This window comes from Propithecus coquereli, unplaced genomic scaffold (assembly GCF_000956105.1).
Source record: "Propithecus coquereli isolate 6110/MARCELLA unplaced genomic scaffold, Pcoq_1.0 Scaffold63, whole genome shotgun sequence".
Taxonomy (NCBI): domain Eukaryota; kingdom Metazoa; phylum Chordata; class Mammalia; order Primates; family Indriidae; genus Propithecus; species Propithecus coquereli.
In genome coordinates, this window is record NW_012152285.1 from 1,531,934 (window position 1) to 1,551,912 (window position 19,979).

Sequence of the window (19,979 nt, forward strand, 5' to 3'; positions counted from 1 at the left end):
ATCAGTAAAGCAAGTAATATAAATTGGGAACCACCATTATCATTGTCATCATCATCATCATAGTTTGGGGACAATAGAAAACCCACTTTCTATAAGCACATCCTGGCAGGTACATAGCTACATACTAATGCTCCTCTGAGTATAGCTGCCCATGCCAACAGCAGCAACAGAGAATGTGCTCAGAGAAAAGCAACACAAATTAACTCTGGCAGTTATTTGGCTCATTTTCCAGAATCCATCTTAAAAACAACAACGTTTTTCAGTAGCCAAAGATGATGGAAAATGCTGGCAAATGGTAAAATCGTGGTTGGACCTATAGCAATCATTCCATGCTTAGTAGCACTGTCCCTTGAATATTTTTTTTGCTATGCTTGCAAAGGAACATCTGTGTTTACATCAGGGAATGTGAAATACAGGCACAAAAGAGAGATGACTAAATAGGATTAAAGAGCCAGAATCACAGTTTGATGTGGCGTCTAATAGCAAAGAGGGGGCCAAACCACATGACTGACTGGTAGTTACAAAATGGGTAAACACCCTGAAATAAAAATAAAACCCAATTTTGACAATACACAAAAAAAAAAAATTCCTTGCCTTAATTAGCAGTGCATTTACATGCCTGGTGTGTCCCCTTTTCTCGCCCTCCAAACTTATGTGTGTATTTAGGAAAATGAGGAGGAAGAGTGGCACGGGAGGATGAGTAGTAATAGAAGGTCACTCCTCTTTTAGCCTGTCGCTGTCCTTGAAATTCCTCAATTAGGAAAGCATTGGGATGTACAATAGAGACCCCTACTGAGAATAATTCTGATGATTTGTGTTAACATTTGCTAGAGTTTCAATTTTTCTGATTGTGTCACAATTGCTTTACTCCTTTAACACCTTCACAAAATATAAAGTATATGAAATCTGCAGTAGAAAAACCCAGATGAGTGTTTTATTTAACAGACACATAAAGAAAAAATCCCCCACCCACTTCACAGTTTGCTATAGAGAACTTAAAGTATTAAGTCTACATTTTATAATGTTAAAGCAGGTAAGCCTTTCTGCACCTGAAATCATAAGGAAAAAGTGGACTGACTTGACTGTATAAAACTTTAAAGTTGTACATGATGTAAAACAGCAATAAGCAAAATTTTTAAAAATCACCAATAAACAGGGAGATAAAAATGACTCTGGTTATAATAAAAAAATTAATTATTTTTGGTCTTCTGAGTTTTTGACAATATCTATCATTATTTTCCTTGGGGATATTATGCCATCTCTTAGTAGCCTTGTAAAATAAATGGTACCATGTATAGTTAACCTATAAATGTGAAGAAAAATATATACCCTTGCAGCTGTTGGGGCTCAGAAAATGATAACACCAAAGTGAAGGCCTCAGAAGTAGCTCCTTTGACCTTTTCCTGCCCTCCTATCTCTGGCCTCTCATTCTCCCCTGAAGTAAGACAGAGAAACTAGAATGCCTCTTCCGCAAGGTAGGTCATAGAAACCAGAACCTCTTTTCTCCAAAGCCAGCCACAAGCCTAAAAATATTATTATAACTTTTCCCCCACCTTTCTGTGTAACAGCTGACTGTAAAGAAATAAAAACCCTTAGTCCAGAGGGGTCTTACCCATACTGGGGAAGAAAAAATGCTACAACAGAGAGGCCAAGAATCTGAACAGACAGGCCTGGGTTTCCCCACTCCATCTATTAGCATTAGATCTTTCCCTTTTTGTCCAATCACAGTTCTATGGCTATCCATTTGGCATTAAACCTAAACATAAAAATGCATAGTTTTCCCCTGTATATTTAGGTCTTCATTCTCAAGGCTCCTGTGTCATGTAAAACTTTGATTAAATATTAATACATCTGTTATGATTTTCTCTTGTTAACCTGTCTTTTGTTATAGGGATATTGGCCATGACCCTTATGATAGGGAGGAAAAGGGATCACCCTCTCTCTGCCCCTACACAGCTTCCTGGGTGTATGACTTGTGCAGAACCATAAAGTTGACACTTAGAAGTTCCCTGTGCTTGTTTTAATACTGTGCTTCAACATCTTGAAATTTTTAATAGTTTTTGATAAAGAGGCCCTGTATTTCCATTTTGTGATGGTCCCTGAAAATTATGTCCTGGTCCTATACTTGCTGTCCTATAAACTGCCTATCTACAAAGCAGTAAGTTTGGTGCCAAATTTAAACCATGATGCTTAAGAAAGAACCCTAGTCCTGAGAAGTCTATAATCTAGGAGTAGAAATAACTTTGCAGTGGTCAAATTATAATGAAACAAAGTAGACACTAAAACATATGACAGAGATGAAGCTCCAGAGGAGGAAGAGGTTAATTCTGGATGGAATGAAGTCAGTATCTGTGGGAGAGCCAGCTTTTAGTTGGATTTAAAAAGAAGAGAAGGATTTGAACATTGTTGATAGAGATAAAAGGCAAAGAGGCAGTGTGGTGTGGGGAAGCACAGGCAGTGCATGGGCACATGGAGTTGTTTGGTTTGCATGGGATGAGAAAAATCCAGGCTGACAAAGCTGGCTGGCTTTGGCTCTGGGAGGCCTTTGAATGTCCTACTAATGAAGCTGTAAATAATTCAACTGGAACTGTGAACCATTGAAGGGTTGTAGAGAGAGAATCAGTTGGTCACAGTTATAATTAAGGAAGATTAAAGCTGGCCTCAGGCAATGATGGTCACCCTGTCACTTCTCTGGACTCCCAGCTTAGTCATTCATTTGCAAACAATGTGAGCTGGACATTTTATGGGGTGGCCAGGTGGAAAGTGACATCAAAGTCAGCACCCATCTCTTCTCAATGCAGCCAGTTAAACTCTACCTGCTCTAAGCTGACCAACCAAAAATGTTCACTCACTCTGGAGAGCTAATTTCATTGTTTAAGGTTTGAATTGTTAGAATAAAGAATGCAAACTAAGGCAACTCTGAGAATAATGCCGAAAAAATAAGTACATTCAGAGTTTATTAAAACACGCACATGTACCCACACAGAGTGAGACATCTCCGTTTCCTAAAAAGAGTTCTTATTAGAGTTATTTGAGATAGCATTCCCACTCGGTCCATTCCCTTGCAAAAACAAACTTATGGAAGCTAAAATCAACATCGTAAGTGTCCAATACTTAGATATGTGACACAAATAAAAGGTTCTATTCCATAGGTGTGCATTTCATGGATTACAATGTGGGATCTTTATCAGAGCTGCATCAGAAGAAATCAATACCTCTTACACTTCAAGGAAAGGCTTAAAATTAATACTCACTCTCTCTCTCTCTCTCTCTCTCTGTCTCTCACGATACACATGTGCGCACACACACATACACACCTATATACACACATATACATATATGCCCCCACATATATATGGCACTTGAATAATTTAATTTCTTTACAAACTATACTAAGGTTCAAATAGAAATTTATATTTTCCCCTCTTCTAAATGTTTCATTCAATGACATTGAGAAAAAAATACCAACACTCTGCTGGTGGAGTAACATTTTAATATGTTATTACTTAACATCAAATTAGAATCAAATTGTCCCATTAGCAGGAATATAAAAAGATTTTATGTAGAAATGAAAAATGAATAAAAAATAAAGTAGAAACAAAATAACAATAAATATCCAAGTAAAGAATATTAAAATTGCATCTTAAATAAATTTGGTAGATATATGTTAAATGCCACTAAAACAAAACATAAATTTGACTTTTTAGCTCCATTTTAACCACTTATTCACCAAAAATAAAAATATAAAGCCAAAAAATGTATAATATTCTAGGCTCTCAAAAATGAAATCCTATTTAGTGATACACTCCCTTTAGCTCACATGATTTGTACATCAATATTTAATGATGGTTCTGCTTTTTATAAAAAGATACAAAATAACTACTTTTTAAAAAGTCATCAGAATTGTCAATATTCTTTTCAATAATAAAATATTTCCTTTATAATAAAATAAGCTTACAGAAAAAGAAATTCATTTCAGTGAATATCAGTCTATTCCTAAGAAATGAAAAGCTGGCTTTTCATTCCAATTTCGATCCCATATTGAGTTATTATGATAATATATACTGTTAAGGGAAAAAGCTATTGATATTTCAGAACTGAAACATAAAATGAATTTAATTTGGGAAATTAAACTCAGGATTACAGGATAATAAGCTTTTTCTTGGAACTTTTCCTTCTTAGTCATCTGACCTTTCATATGGAAACTCAGAAAAGAGATGACTCAGTCTTCCAGTGTGGGTCTGTTTAGAAGAGGTGCCATAAATATACTAAACAATAAACAGTTAGAGATAAACTTAACATCCTTTTTTGTTCAGGCAAATGCTCATTTGTTTCTCTGAGCTATGCTCCTCTATAAGAGAGCGTTGGATGGCTAAAAACACGTGATGAAATTCTGAAGTTCTGACTTCACCACACATCATGAAAATTGGCACCAGAAATACAAAGAAGCCTGCCCAAAGTCTTGCACTTCTACAAATTTGTAGGCTATTAAGACTAAGATAAAAGCAAAAAAATCATCACTGTACTGCATTTCAGATAATAGAACTGAAAAGAACATAAATAAACGCTCTCAAAAGGAGAAAAGAAAGCATGCTACCTTTTTAAAAATTCCATATATTCGGTATGCTTGATGAGTCCTGTCCTCATCATTATTGTCTGAAAACATTGTCGATCAATGGCCCAGAGTTTCACATTTACAAGAGCTGGAGAAAAAGAAAAAGAACACAAGCAGGGGAAAATTAATTAGAGAATTTCAACTGTAAACAACATCTGCAAAAGAGATGAGTTATTCATGAGTGGTATGAAAATGATTAACCTTTTACACACATTTAAAGCTAATATCAGAATGCTGTCCTATTTATTAAAAAATCATGTATGCTTACAGGCAAAATGTAGTTTATAATTTTCCATACTAGTATTATTGTCTACTAGGAAGGTTCCTGTTGCTCTTATGTCCCTTAGGGGACAGTAGTGTCGAAGCACATGTCAAAAGTATTAGTAATTCAAGATTACACATGAAGGAAATACCATGAAGAGAAAAAGAGGTTCACAAGTAATAACACACCCTGATAATTACCCAGAATGGTGTTAATGACTCAAATGGCCATATTTTAATTGTAAAAAGTAGAGGTAAAAATTCAATTTTCAGGTTTGGAGGGCATTTCGGTAATAGAAATAATAATTACCCAATGACTTCTAAACAAACCTTGTTTTACAAATTGTAACCTGGGTTCAAAGTTGCCACATGGAAGTTTTATAGATATGTTTGCTGAATTTTAATTTCTACTCTTATGCATCGCTGTCTTTGGCAAGGCATAATTAAATGTTAAAGGTGAATACCACAGAACATAACCATTTAATCTATTAAGCACATAACTAATAGACACGTTTTAGAAAAAGATGTTACAGAACAATATATCAAGATAAACTCAGATTTTAAGAGATGAACACACTAAAAATTTTTGTAATTGTATTGGTGTGATGGGTATGTGAGAGGTTTGTTTTATTATTCTACTTTTATATATGTTTTCAAATTTTTATAATAGAAAATATTTTAAGTTAGCACAAAAGCTAACAAAAGCCAATTCATATACCATGGCTATGGGGTATGGGTAGAGAAAGAGTGTTTGGAGGTTTGAGCAAGACCATTGAATGAGGCCAGGATATATCATAGTTAATTGAGCTAAATATAAAAAGACAGAAGAATGCGATTCTCTCTTCTTCACAGTTCTCAGACTGAGCCCAGGGAATGCAATGGATCATGACTTGGGAGTGAGGGAGCGGGGAGAATGTTAACAAAGTAATTAGGCCATGTATGCACTTGGTGGGGGCGGTGGGAGGCAGAAGTAACACACAAAGGACCAGAGAGAAAGATGATAAAGGGAATATTGTACTCCAAAGTAAACCCTACCTTTGAATTTTACCTAATTTTTCCTTACAAAACTGAAGCTAAGAAACTGGAATATGACTTTTCTGTTGGCCAGCTCTATATTGTGGTGGATGGGGAAGAAAGCATGCTTAGTTAACTAGGAAAAGAACAAAGTAGCAAGAACTTGTGTGTACAGGAACTCCATTCTAACTCCATTCTAAATATACTTTAAAAATGACACTTCAAAACAAAGCTATGGCTGGTACTCTCCAACCATATTCTAGTTCCTCTGCTGACTCCAGGCTCTTTCTCGGAACATTAGTTTACTTGAGAAAGAACTGTAAGGCTGGATGATATAGCCATGAAGAACTGAGAAAATCAGGAAAAGATTCCTAACAGATGGAACTGCAAGTGGGAACTTAAAAATGGTAGGAGTTGAGCTAGAAAAGAGGTGGACAAACGATCACTGGGTGAGGGACGTACGTAACCTAGAGCAAAGCTGGCAGTGAGCCCGGGAGTCCAATCAGGGAAACAGACTGAAATGGCTGAGGTTTCTGTAGGGTTGCTGCATAGTTTGGGAGTTAGTTGATGCAGAAGTCAGGATTAATAGAAAGCTATTAGAGATCTTAAAAAGACGAAACAAAGCAAAGCATCAAAGTTTAAAAGGATACATCATAGGTACACCTATACATTTTTAAATGTTTATGCAAAATAAAATAGAATAAAATAAATATTTCCATATTCATCATCGTTCTTAATGGTTCCTAGGTACCTCCCACTAAAGGACAAATTAGAATGCATGACCAATTTTGTTATGTTAAAAACTCATGGCAATAAAAATATTTTTAATTATCATGTATAATATATATATATACATTTAAATGCACCTTAAAGGAATGATTAGAAGTGGAATGTCTCCATGAATGAAAGCATACATACATTTCTAAGACTTTGCCCTGCAGAGACTTAACAAATTCATACTCCAAGCAGCACTATGTAAAATTTCCATTACGGGCTCTTAAACCAAGAGATATGACCACTGTGACAGCTGAGAAAGATCTATTTAGGAGAGGAATAAATTGGATTAGGAGATACCTCAGTGAACAGAATGTAGACCAACAATGGTCCTGCTGAATACCAATTTATGTGAAAACTGTAGAGCAGAGTAGTAACGTGCTGAAAGCTCTGTGTGAGGAAATGTGGTAAAACGTTGTGTGAGCAGTTTCAAACAAGGAGCAAAGAACACCAAGCAGAGGCCACAGCCAGGAGTCAAGGAGAGTCATAGTGAACATGGCAGCATGGGGATGAGAGCACAAAGGCTTGACAGTTCTGTGCGTGTATGTGCGTGTGTATGTGTGTATGCGTGCGCGTGTCTGTATGGTGACCAAGCTATCTGCAGCATTTTAAGTCTGAGCTTTTTAAGTCAAGCCCAGGCATTGTCCCTGGTTCCCCCTGAACAACTTCTCTGTCCTATGAATTGCTATGGCTTTTTCTTTTTCTTTCATTTTTTTTTGTTATTATTTCAGGATATTATGGGGGTACAAACGTTTTGGTTACATGTTATGACTTTGCCACACCAAAACCATGATTTGAGGCATGCCCTTTTCCCTCTACAACGCTCACCGGGTCCATTAGTTGTGAGTTTACCCACCCCCAACCCCCCAACCCCCAAAGAATATCACTACTGTGTGAGCACCCTATCTGCATCCTTCACTGGTGCTTAGCACATGTTACCAATGTTATTTATCTCTCATAGGTCTGTATCATGTTTCCTTATATAAATTTGTATATTCCTTTAGAGAAAAGTCCCTGTCTCCTCTCCTATAATCTCCCTTCCCACTAGAAATTAGCTTTGATAAGCATTAGGCCTATTTGTTGATTAATGTAATTTATAAACATGAAGTTCACCTGCAAAAAAACTCACAAAAGAATATAAGCCCAGGTGGTCTCTGATGTTATATTAAAATATCGAAACTGAATTTATCAGAGTTCATTATCCATGTGTTGAAAAATGAATTCTAAAAATAAGTAATTCCATAATTTCATTCTTTTTAGTTCCTTTTTATAGGGGCTATTGAAATGTCTCTAAGTGAAATCTACCTTTCAGATATTTTGCATGATAATGAACGTGGCTTGATGAAATTGCAAGTTTGTCCATGACCTTGGGCAAGATGCCAAAACCTTTTTTATATTTAGCCTTGGCCAACGTACACATTAGTCAAATCAGTATTTTACAGGTGGGCAAGCATGACTAATAACCACCTTGCCCTATTATCAAAAACATGGTTATATTAGAGTTGTGATTAACGTCTTGCTTCTTAAACAGCCTGCTGGAGTACAAACAAGTCTGTTGCTTCTGTAACTTAAAGAGACCACTCAAAAAAAAAAAAAATGTTTTCATTTACTTTTGATCTTAGGTGATGTATTAATCTCTGTGGGGAATAAGCACTTCACAAATAAACTTCCTGTGATTTTCATGATGATTACTATTGGTGAACATTTAAGTCTGAAGGGCATAAAGCAGAGATAATGCTGCGAAGGGATTTCCCTTTTTGTTCAAGTATATATCCAAAATTCTTTGCTGAAACATATATCATTTTCTCGGGTTAAGGTCACATTCCACTCAGTGGTACACACATAAACTGCCATCACTCAGAGATCTCTAAGTGTACAAGTACACTGGGAACACCTTCAACATGGGAAACAGCTGGCCTTCATTTAGGGGACACCAAGATTCAGAGGAAGGAGCTATAAAATTGTGCTAGACGAAGAGACCACAAATCTGGATTTGGCTTAAAGTCTCCTACTGGGGAATTCATCTGCTGTTCAACTCAAGTTCTGGAAGAATATTGAGAAAGTATATGTGAGTATAAAGCACTTAGAGACTCAAATATTTATTCAGCCCGTATTTATTTTATACCAATATGGCAGACATTGGGGCTCTATGTAGAGGATAGAAAACAAACTTATAGTGCCTGCCCTCAAGACACTTGTGATCGAGTACATAGGTGGACAAACTATTGTCTATGCCACATCTGGCCTATGGTCTCCTTTTGTACAGTCTATAAGCTAAAAATGGGGCTTGTATCTTTAAATGGTTGAAAAATTTTAAAAGAAACATATTTCGTGACACATGAGAATTATTTGAAACAAATTTCAATGTCCATAAATGAATTTCAGCATCCCTAAAAGTCATACTGGAACACAGCCATGCCCATTAATTTACATATTGTTTCTGGCTGAACTGAGTAAGTGCAACACAGACCATATGGACCACAAAACCTAAAATATTTCTTATCTGGCCCTTTACAGAAAGCACTTGCTGATTTCTGGTCTTGTCTAAGAGAAAAACAAATCAAGACAAGTGTTACCATGGGTAAATTTCTGGCATTGGAATATACAGAAAAGGCAATGCATACTTTCTGTGGGGAGGAGCTCAGAAGAGCTGATTAACAAAGGCTTATTGGAAGAGAATTATCTAAGCCAGGGTTCTACACCCAGTGTTATGGACTGAATGCTTGCTTAGGGTTCTACACCCAATGTTATGGACTCAAAGTTTGTCAAAATTCAAATATTGAAGCCCTAATCCTCAATGCAATGGTATTGAGAGGTGAATCCTTTGGGAGGAGATTAGGTTTAGAAGAGGTCATGGGGATGAAGCCCACATGATGGGATTAGTGTCCTTACAAAAAGAGGAGGATACAAGAGATGGATCTCTCTCTCTGTGTGAACACATCAAGAAAAGACCATGTGAGGAACTAACCAGGAAGAGGGCCATCACCAAGAACATGACAATGTTGATACCCTGATATTGGACTTCTAGCCTCTAGCATTATGAGAAATTAATTTGGGATTTAAGCCACTTTGTCTGTGGTGCAGATGGTTTCTAATTCACAATGGTTCCACTTATGATTTTTCGACTTTACAATGGCGTGAAAGCAATATGCATTCCGAAACCATAGGATAGTTTTCAATAAATTACATGAGATATTCAATACTTTTTTATGAAATAGGCTTTGTGTTAGATGATTTTGCCCAACAGTAGGCTACTGTAAATACTCTGTGCATGTTTAAAGTAGGCTAGGCTAAGCTATGATATTCAGTAGGTTAGGTGTTTTAAATGCATTTTCAACTTATGATATTTTCAATTCACAGTAGGATGTGACCCCATCATAAGTCAAGGAGCATATGTATTTGTTGTAACAGGCTGAATTGACTAAGACACCTGGCAACCACAAAGCCTCAAGGTGTCCATGGATGGGACTCACGAGACTCTTGAATGTGAAGGGAAAAACAACACCTTTATTTTTACTATCCTACAACTGAAATTTAGCATTTCTTTCATTTAGAAATATGAGCAAATCACAGTAGTGGTTTGTCACCAACAGAAACCGTGGCTATTTTTATATCATCCTACATTTGCTGTAGATATCTTAAATACAATTTACACTCATCAGTACTTTGAAATTATGGCAGTTACTAGATCTACCTCCAGATCTTATTTTTATTAAGTTATTATATCACAATTCATTATTAAGTATTTTATCACTGTATTTCAATATAAATGGTTTCCTTTGTTATCTTATGTATTTTATTTTATGCTTTTAAAAACATTATTCTTAGAAGGGTGTACAAGTGCTGTCTGGGAAATATCCAGCCATGTAACCGTTTTCGTTATGTTAACAATGGCTGGATACTTTCCAAACACCCCTCCTCTTATATGCTTTGCCAGACTGACAAACAGGTCCATGGCACCCATGAGATTAAGAGCCCCTGCTCTAGGCAAGTCCTGGAGGAAGGATTAGTCCAGAGAAAGAGGTAGTAGGAGTGATAAGGATAGGGCTGATATTTAGCTGGTCTGCATCCACAGGGGCATGTGCCAGTTGTTAAAACATCAAAATACCTTTATACTATTTAGTAAATAGCCACTTGCCCAAGGTACCTGACTGCTCCCCTGGTGCTTATCTCAGCATCCCCTAGGATCCCCACAGTTCAGTAATTAAAGGGTTAAGACTAAGCTCAGCAGGGGCCCAAACTAAGTATGCCAAGGGAGCTGCTAGATATTTTTTTTACTATACGGTTCCATTTATTTAAACTGTAAAAACAGACATAACTAAACTATTGTGTACATATATATATATATATGAAAGTTAAGATAGATGAACTTTATACACAAAACTCTATCTCTATGGGAATACATTTAGCTTACAGTTAGTATAATATTTGTAAAAGGGATAATAATACTTATGTTCCTATTTTACTGTGAGAATATTTTTTAATTTTAGAATATTCCAAGGGTACAAATGTTTTGGTTACATAGATTGCTTTCGTATGATTTGAGTCAAAGTTACAAGTGTGCCTATCCCCTAGATAGTGTGCACTGTACCCAATAGGTGTGAATTTACCCATACCCTCCTCCCTCCTCCCACCTGCTTGATTTCCGATGAATGTTATTTCCATATGAGCACATATGTGTTGTTTGATTAGTTTCAATTTAATGGTGAGTACATGTAGTGTTGTTTTTCCATTCTTGTGATACTTCACTTAGAAGAATGGTATCCAGCTCCATCCAGAATAATACAAGAGATATTAGTTTCCCACGTTTTTTTATGGCTGAGTAGTACTCCCTGGTATACATATACCACATTTTATTAATCCACTCATATGATGGGCACTTGGGTTGTGCTAGATATTTTTAATATTATCCTACCACTGCCACATCACCAAAAGCACTTTCCAGAAATAGGGATCCAGTTGCAAATATAATGAAGAAAATTGACTCTTGGATGAACCTAAAAGTGGTCCAGGGATGCTGAGATGCTAGGAGGTAGTCAGAGGTAAAATTGACGTGATAAGGAAAGCAGAAATGGTTATATGGCAAAAGTTCTTGTATGCCTTGCTGTGGAGTGAGAACTTGATCCTGAGGTCAGTGAGGAGGGGACGCTGGAGGATTGAAAATAGGTGATTCACTTCAAAAAGATTGTGCTAGCAGTAGCCTAAAGGTGCACTGGAGGAGGACAGGACTCAGGCGAGAGGTAGAGATAGAGACAGAGAGACAGAGATAGAGAGCGAGATCAGTTAGCAGCTCTTGTAATTAACCAGGTAAGTGGATTGTGTTAATTGTAATGAAGCTAAGGCGGCAGATGAATTTGAAAGATATTAAGGATCGAAAACAGACAGGACATGTCAGGGAGAGAGAATTTGACTCTATTACTCAACCTTCTAGCCTAGAAATATGCATGGAAATAAAATAGTGATATAACGAATGCTGTATTTGTACCATTCAAAAGCACAGCCAGCAGTGTATCTGCAGATAACTGCCATCTTAGGGATGAGAATCATGTATATCATAAGCTAACCCAAAGGACTTGTAATGAGCAAAATGAGCTTGTAATTCTCTTTTATTTCTACATTATAGATATAAAACTCTTATCTTTTAACTATTTTCTTATGTCTTTTAAATTATCCTTGCTGTAATAAAGTATAATTATTTTAAAAACATTCTGTAATCACTTGGTCCAACAGATATTTCCACTGTAGAAATAAATGTGCCAGGTTGTTGTGAGTCCCGGGATAAACACCTTAACACTCAGATAGTTTTGGGAATGTTAGGAGACCAAGATGAAGATTCACAATGTTTATCAAGTGTCAGCCAAGTAAGTTTGGGGACAATTTTTTCTTTTACAAAAGTTGACCAAGAAGACAGATAGATAGATAGATAGATGAATAGATATGGCCAACAAGGACATAAAAATAATATACTGAATACCACTAAACATTAGGGTAATGCAAATGAAAATTACAATGAGATACCACTTCACACCTGTTAAGATGGTTATTATTTAGCTTCCTTTTTTTTTTTTTTTTTTTTTGAGACACAGTCTCACTCTGTTGCCCTGAGTAGAGTGCAGTGGTGTCACTGTAGCTCACTGCAACCTCCAACTCCTGGGCTCAAGCGATCCTCCTGCCTCAGCCTCCTGAGTAGGTGGGACTACAGGTGCATGCCACAATGCCTAGCTGATTTTTTTTTTTTTTTTTTTAGAAACAGGGTCTCACTCTTGCTTAGGATGGTTTCGAACTCCCGAGCTCAAGTGGTCCTCCTGCCTCAGCCTCCCAGAGTGCTAGGATTACAGGTGTAAGCCACCATAACTGGCCAGAATGGTTGTTATTAATAAAACAAAAAATAAGAAGTGTTGGTGAAGATGTGGAGAAATTGGAACCCTTGTGCATTTCTCGTGGGAACGTAAAATGGTGCAGCCACTGTGGAAAATGATTTGGTGGTTTGTCAAAAAATTAAACACAAAATTTCCATATAATATAGCAATTCTACTTCTGGGTATATACACAGAAGAATTTAAAGCAGGAACACTAACAGATATTTGTACATTAATATTCACAGCTATTATTTACGATAGCTGAAATGTTGAAACAACCCAAACATCCATCGATGGATGAATGGATAAACAAACTGTGGTATATACATACAATGGAATATTATTTGACACTGAAAAGGGAATGGAATTCTGATACATGGTACAACATTGGTGAACATTGAAAACATTATGCCAAGTGAAATAAGCCACACAGAAAAGGACAAATATTGTCCGATTCCACTGATATAAGGTATTTAAATCGTCAAATTCATAGAGATAGGAAGTAGAATAGTGGTTAACAGGGGATAGAGGGAAGGGAGAAATGAAGAGCTATTGTTTAATGAGTTCAGAGTTTCAGTCTAGGATGATGAAAAAGTTCTGCAATGAATAGTGCTGATAGTTGCACAATGTGAATGTGCTTAATGCCACTGTACTTAATACATACTTCAAAATGGTTAGGATGATAAACTTTGTTATGTATATTTCACTTTAATAGACAAACTAAAAGTGATCAGTTGGATTTACTTGATTAGATAACTAAATAAAGTGCGTTTCATGTTTTGTTTTGTTTTTAATTTTCATAAGCCTAATACTAGTATTAAAAAAAACCCAAATACTCAGATATCTGAAGTTTCTAGGGCAGAGTTCAAATTCCACAAGTAGACACTGGTGGTATTTCCCAGGTCTTCTCCAACTTCCTCTCCGGCTTCAAGCCCCTACCCCTCCAGATTAAAGCTTGTTTTACCCCATGCCCATGCCCATGATGGTCTCTCAACCTAGGATGACTTTCCACCCACTTGTCTTCTAAAACTCCCACACATCCTGGCAAGGCCCAATTCAAAGATACCTGTGTTAGTCAGGATTCTCCAGAGAGAACCAACAGTATGAATAGATATATAAGAGGGTCTTTATTGGCAGAATTGGCTCATGCAATTATGGAGGCTGAGAAGAGAGAGTGACTTTGCCTTTCCTTTGCCTTTTCTCATCTATCCAGGCCCTCAACAGATTGAATGATGCCTGCCCACATTGTTAGGGTGGTTCTTCTTTACTCAGTCCACTGATTCATATGCTAATCTCTTCTGAAACATCCTTACTCTCTGAAATTAGGTTTTACCAGCTATCTGCTTATCCCTTAACCCAGTCAAGTTGACATATAAAATTAACCATCATAATATCTTATAAATATTTTTTCCTTTTCCAGACTGTTCCAGACTTAACATTTTGCAAGTTTGTTTATATTCTCCTAGCCCTTGATACTTTCAAATCTGTGCTGTCCAATATGATAGCCATTAGCCATATGTGGCTAACTGAGCACTCGGAATGAGGTTAGTGTGAAATGAGAAATGCTGTAATGTTCAAATTACCCACAAGATTTAGAGGACCGTATGAAAAAAGCATGTAAAATAACTTATAAATAATTTTATATTGATTATATGTTAAAATGATAATATTTCAGCTATACTGGGTAAAACAAAAATATAGTATTAAAATTAATTGTACTTGTTTATTTTTACTTTTTAATGCGATTACTAAAAATATGAAATTCCATGTATTGCTTACATTACATTTCTGTTGGTTAGTGCTGCTCTAGAATAACAACACTCATAACATACAATCGTTTCTTTGCATACTTCTCTTGTTCCCTGGGAAAGCATAAAGTGAGAGTTTATCAGATATATTATAAACTGAATTTTGTGTGTGTCAGGCATTTTGTTTAAATAAAATACTGCTCTATTCTTGTTCTTCATTGGAAAATCACCATAGACTCTTATAATCTATAAAGAGAGAACTGGTTTTCAATTTGAGGTGTGTCTGATTATCTTTTCCCTATACTAAAACATTAACTGAGTTTTCTGACAAGGATTCCAGCGTGATTTATTTTTTCTTAGTTTAGACTATGTTTTTTTTCAAGGAATAGTCTTAGATGGTAGGAGGGTCTCACTTAAAAGGTTTGCTGATCCATACTTTGTCTAAAAGGACTAGAAAATTTGAAGGCTTTGAACAGGAGGATAGGCATGGAAAGATATCATTAGCTCACTATTTTACCTCACCTCCAACATGAAAGAGCATCAGCTCACACCATAAAGTACTATAATATATGCTCAAGGAATTCCAAAAGGTTTATTCTACCCCTTGTTTATTAATGCTTGAATCATCTGTGATCACTCAAATACTTAGTGTGACAGAATCAAAAACTTGGAAGAGAGCTTGAGGGTCTCTATAACGTACACAATTGCTTCCCAATATTATTAAGGCATACATTAGCCTAAAGCTAAATTCCAACTGCTGGAATGTTCTGAGACAAATGCTTCATAATTAGAAAAGGCCATTTGCTGTTTATTATGCATCGGGAGCCCACCAATGTCTCCACTGTGCAAACTGCCTTCCTGTTAGTTTGAAGGATATATTTTAACCTTTTTGTTCATAGAAAAGTTATCTTTATAATGACATATGTGAAAAGGACATTTTGTAAAATTGGACATTGCAGATTAGAATAATCATTATTATACACCGAACGGTAGAAAAGTCACCATCAATGTTGTCATAACATTCATATATTGGAAAGGATATTGTATAGTGGGCTGTCCTATAATGAACTGGATAGCTGCTTCCCTAAATTTTGCTTGACTTCATGCCATGTAGAAAATAACTGAAAATTGGTGGAAAATGATTGACAGACATGAGGATTTTAAAATTTAAACTGATTTTCAAATGTTAAGGATATTGGAAGGACCAAGTAGTTGCTGATGTATTTTAGTACATGATGATCATTATTTGGGATACCTTTACTAGAAATTTACTATACACTATGATGCAAACTTCAATTTGTTATACTTATATCTATTTAACATATATCAATCTATGAGATATTCTTATCTCCTTTCTATAAATATGGAAACTGAGTCTCAGAAAGGCTAAGTTACTGCCCAGGTCTCATATATAATAATCAGAAGAGTCAATTTCATTCTGACTATACTAATGTGTGTTTCTTTTTGTTTTTGCTTTCTTTGTTTTATTTTATTTTTTAATTGAAAGATAAAATTGTATGTATTTACCATGCACAACATGATGTTTTAACATATATATACATTGTGGAATACTAAATCTATCTAATCAACATTTGCATTACCTTACATAGTTATCATTTCTGTGGTAGGAATATATTGATTCTCTTGACATTTTCAAGAATACAATATATTATTAACTATGGTCACCATGTTGTGCAATATCTCTTGAACTTATTTCTTATAATTGAAACTTTGTATCCTCCACCAATATCTCTATACCACCTCCCCTTACCCCCTCACCAGCACCTACTTCCTACCATTCTACTTTCTACTTCTATGAGATCTTATTTTTTTTTTTTAGATTCCACATATGAGTAAGATCACGCGGCATTTGTCTTTCTATGTCTGAATTATTTCTCTTAACATAATGTCCTCCAGGTTTATCCATTTTGAACAAATGGCAGGAATTCCTTTTATAGCTGAATAGTATTCCATTGTGCTTATATACCACATTTTCTTTATCTATTCATCCATTGGTGGACACTTAAGTTGTTTCCATATCTTGGCTACAGTGAATAATGCTACAATGAACATAGAGTGCAGGCATCTCTTTGACATACTGATTTCATTTCCTTTGGATATAAACTCAGAAATAGGATTACTGGATCACATGTTAGTTTTATTTTTAATTTTTTGAGGAATTCCCATACTGTTTTCTATAATGGCTATACCAATTTGCATTCCCACCAACAGTGTGCAAGGATTCCCTTTTCTCCACATCCTCATCAACACTTGTTAACTTTTGTCTTTTTGATGATAGCCATTCTAACAAGTATAAGGTGATATCTCATTGTGGTTTCAATTTGCATTTTTCTGAAGATTAATGATGTTGTGAACTTTTTCCTATGCCTGATGGCCATTTGTATGTCTTTGTTTGAGAAATATCTATTCAGGTCCTTTGCCCATTTATAAATCAAGTTACCTGTTTTCTTGTCAGTGAATTGTTAGGGTTTCTTAGATATTTTGAATATTAACCCCTTATCAGATGTATGGTTCACAAATATTTTCTTCCATTCTATAAGTTGTTCCTTCACTCTATTGATCATTTCCTTGGCTGTGCAGAAGTTTTTTAGTTCATGTAATCCCATTTGTCTATTTTTGTTTTTGTTGCCCATGCTTTTGAGGTCATATACAAAAAGTCACTGCCCAGACCAATGTCCTGAAATTTTTCCCCATTTTTTTCTAGTAGTCTCAGAGTGTGGGGTATTACATTTAAATATTTAATCCAGTTTGAGTTGATTTTCATATGTCGTGTGAGTTAAGGGTTTAATTTAATTCCTCTGAAGAGATTGTGCTTTCCGCATTGTGTGTTCTTGGTACCTTTGTCATAAATTAGTTAGCTGTAAATACATGAATTAATTTCTGGGCTCTTTATTCTGTTCCATTGGTCCATGTATCTGTTTTTAAACCAGCACCATGATGTTTTGGTTACTAGATATTTGTAGTATATTTTCAAGTCCGGTAGTGTGATGCCTCCAGCTTTGTTCTTTTTCATCAAGATTGCTTTCATTATTCAGGGTCTTTGGTGGTTCTACACAAATGTTAGGATTTTTTTTTTTTTATATTTCTGCAAAGAATGTCATTGATATTTTGATAGGGGTTGTTTTGAATCTGTAGATTGCCTGGGTAGTATGGACATTTTCACAATATTAATTCTTCCTATCTATGAATACAAGATATATTTCCTTTCCATTTGTTTGTGTCTTCCTCAATTTTTTCATTAATATTTTGCAGTTTTCAGTGTAAAGATCTTTCACCTTCTTGATTAAATTTATTCAGAAGTATTTTTATTTTTTGGAGCTATTATAAATGGGGTTGTTTTCTTGATTCTTTTGCAAATTACTCGCTGTTAAAGTATAGAAACAGTCCTGATTTTTGTATGTTGATTTTGTACCCTGCAACTTGACTGAATTTGTTTATCAGTTCTAATAGCTTTTTGGTGGAGTCTTTAGGATTTTTTATATATTTTATTTTATATTATTTTATGTTTGCCATCTGCAAAAAGGAACAATTGAACTTCTTTTTTTCTAATTTGGATGCCTTTGATTTCTTTCTCTTGCCTAACTGCTCTGGCTAGAACCTCTAGTACTATTACTAAAGAGAGGTGGCAATAGTGGGCATTCTTGTCTTGTTCCAAGAGAAAAAGCTTTTAATTTTTCCACATTGAGTATGATTTAGCTGTGGGTTTGTCATATGTGGCCTTTATTGTGTTGAGGTACATTCACGCTAAACTTAATTTGTTGAGTTTTTATCATGAGAGATTATTGAATTTTGTCAAATGCTTTTCCAGTATCTATTGAAATAATCATATGGCTTTTGTCCTTCATTCTGTTTATGTGATGGATTAAATGTGTTGACTTGCATATGTTGAACCATTCTTGCATCCCTGGGATAAATCCCACCTGATCATGGGGAATGATCTTTGTGATGTGTTGTTGCATTCAATTTGCTAGTATTTTGTTGAAGATTTTTGCATCTATGTTCATCAGGGATATTGACCTGTAGTTTTTGTTTTGTGTAGTGTCTTTGTCTGGCTTTGGTATTAGAATGATGCTGGCCTTGTAAATGAGTTTGGAAATATTTCCTCCTTTTCAATTGTTTGGAGGCATTTGAGAAGAACTGACATTAGTTCTTCTTTAAATGTTTGATAGAATTCAACAATAAAGCCATCAGGTTCTGGGCTTTTATTGATGGAAGAATTTTTATTACTGATTCTCTCTCTTTATTTATGATTTTTCTGCTCATTTTCTATTTCTTCATAATTCAATCTTAGTAGGTTGTATGTGTCTAGGAATTTATCAATTTCTTCTAAGTTACTCATATTATTGATGCATAATTGTTCATAATAGTTTCATGATCCTTTACATTTCTGTTGTGTCAGTTGTAATGTCTCCTTTTTAATTTTTAATTTTATTTATTTAAGTCTTGTCTCATTTTTTTCTTAGTCTAAGTGAAGGTTTGTCAATTTTGTTTATCTTTTTTAAAAAGACTCAATTTTGTTGATCTTTTCTATTATTTTTATATTCTACTTATTTCTGCTCTGATCCTTATTATTTCCTTCCTTCTAATAACTGTTTCAGTTTGTTCTTATTTTTCTAGTTCCTTAAGGTGCAACATTAGATTGTTTATTTCAGATCTTTCTTCTTTTTGGTATAGAAATTTATTGCTATAAATGTCCACATATCCCGTATGTTTTGGCATGTTGTGTTTCCATTTTTGTTTCTATCAAAAAGGTTTTTTTTTTAATTTCTCTTAATTTCTTAATTGACTCATTGGTTGTTCAGAAGCATGATGCTTAATTTCCATGTAAACTTTCCAAAGGAACCAGGCATGGTGGCTCATGCCTGTAATCCTAGCACTCTGGGAGGCCGAGATAGGAAGATCACTTGAGCTCAGGAGTTCGAGACCAGCCTGAGCAAGAGCAAGATCACATCTCTACCAAAAATAGAAAAATTAGCCGGGCCTGGTGGTATGCACCTGTAGTCCCAGCTACTTGGGAGGCCGAGGCAGGAGGATCACTTGAGCCCAGGAGTTTGAAGCTGCAGTGAACTATGATGACACCACTGCACTCTACCTGGGGTGACAGACTAAGACTCAGTCTCAATAAACAAACAACAACAACAACAAAACACATATTCCATTCTAAATTCCATGATATCTTAAAGTACT

At 35.5% G+C, this 19,979-nt stretch overlaps 1 protein-coding gene across 2 annotated transcripts in view; it reads right to left on the reverse strand.

The window, feature by feature from the left end:
* PRKG1 (protein kinase, cGMP-dependent, type I) overlaps positions 1–19,979 on the reverse strand; it is a 1,343,769-nt gene that overhangs the window by 481,424 nt on the left and 842,366 nt on the right. For both annotated transcript variants that reach the window (XM_012659754.1, XM_012659753.1), the window contains exon 4: positions 4,598–4,703. In XM_012659754.1, the coding sequence (XP_012515208.1) occupies positions 4,598–4,703 (106 nt within the window). The remainder of the gene's footprint in view (positions 1–4,597; positions 4,704–19,979) is intronic.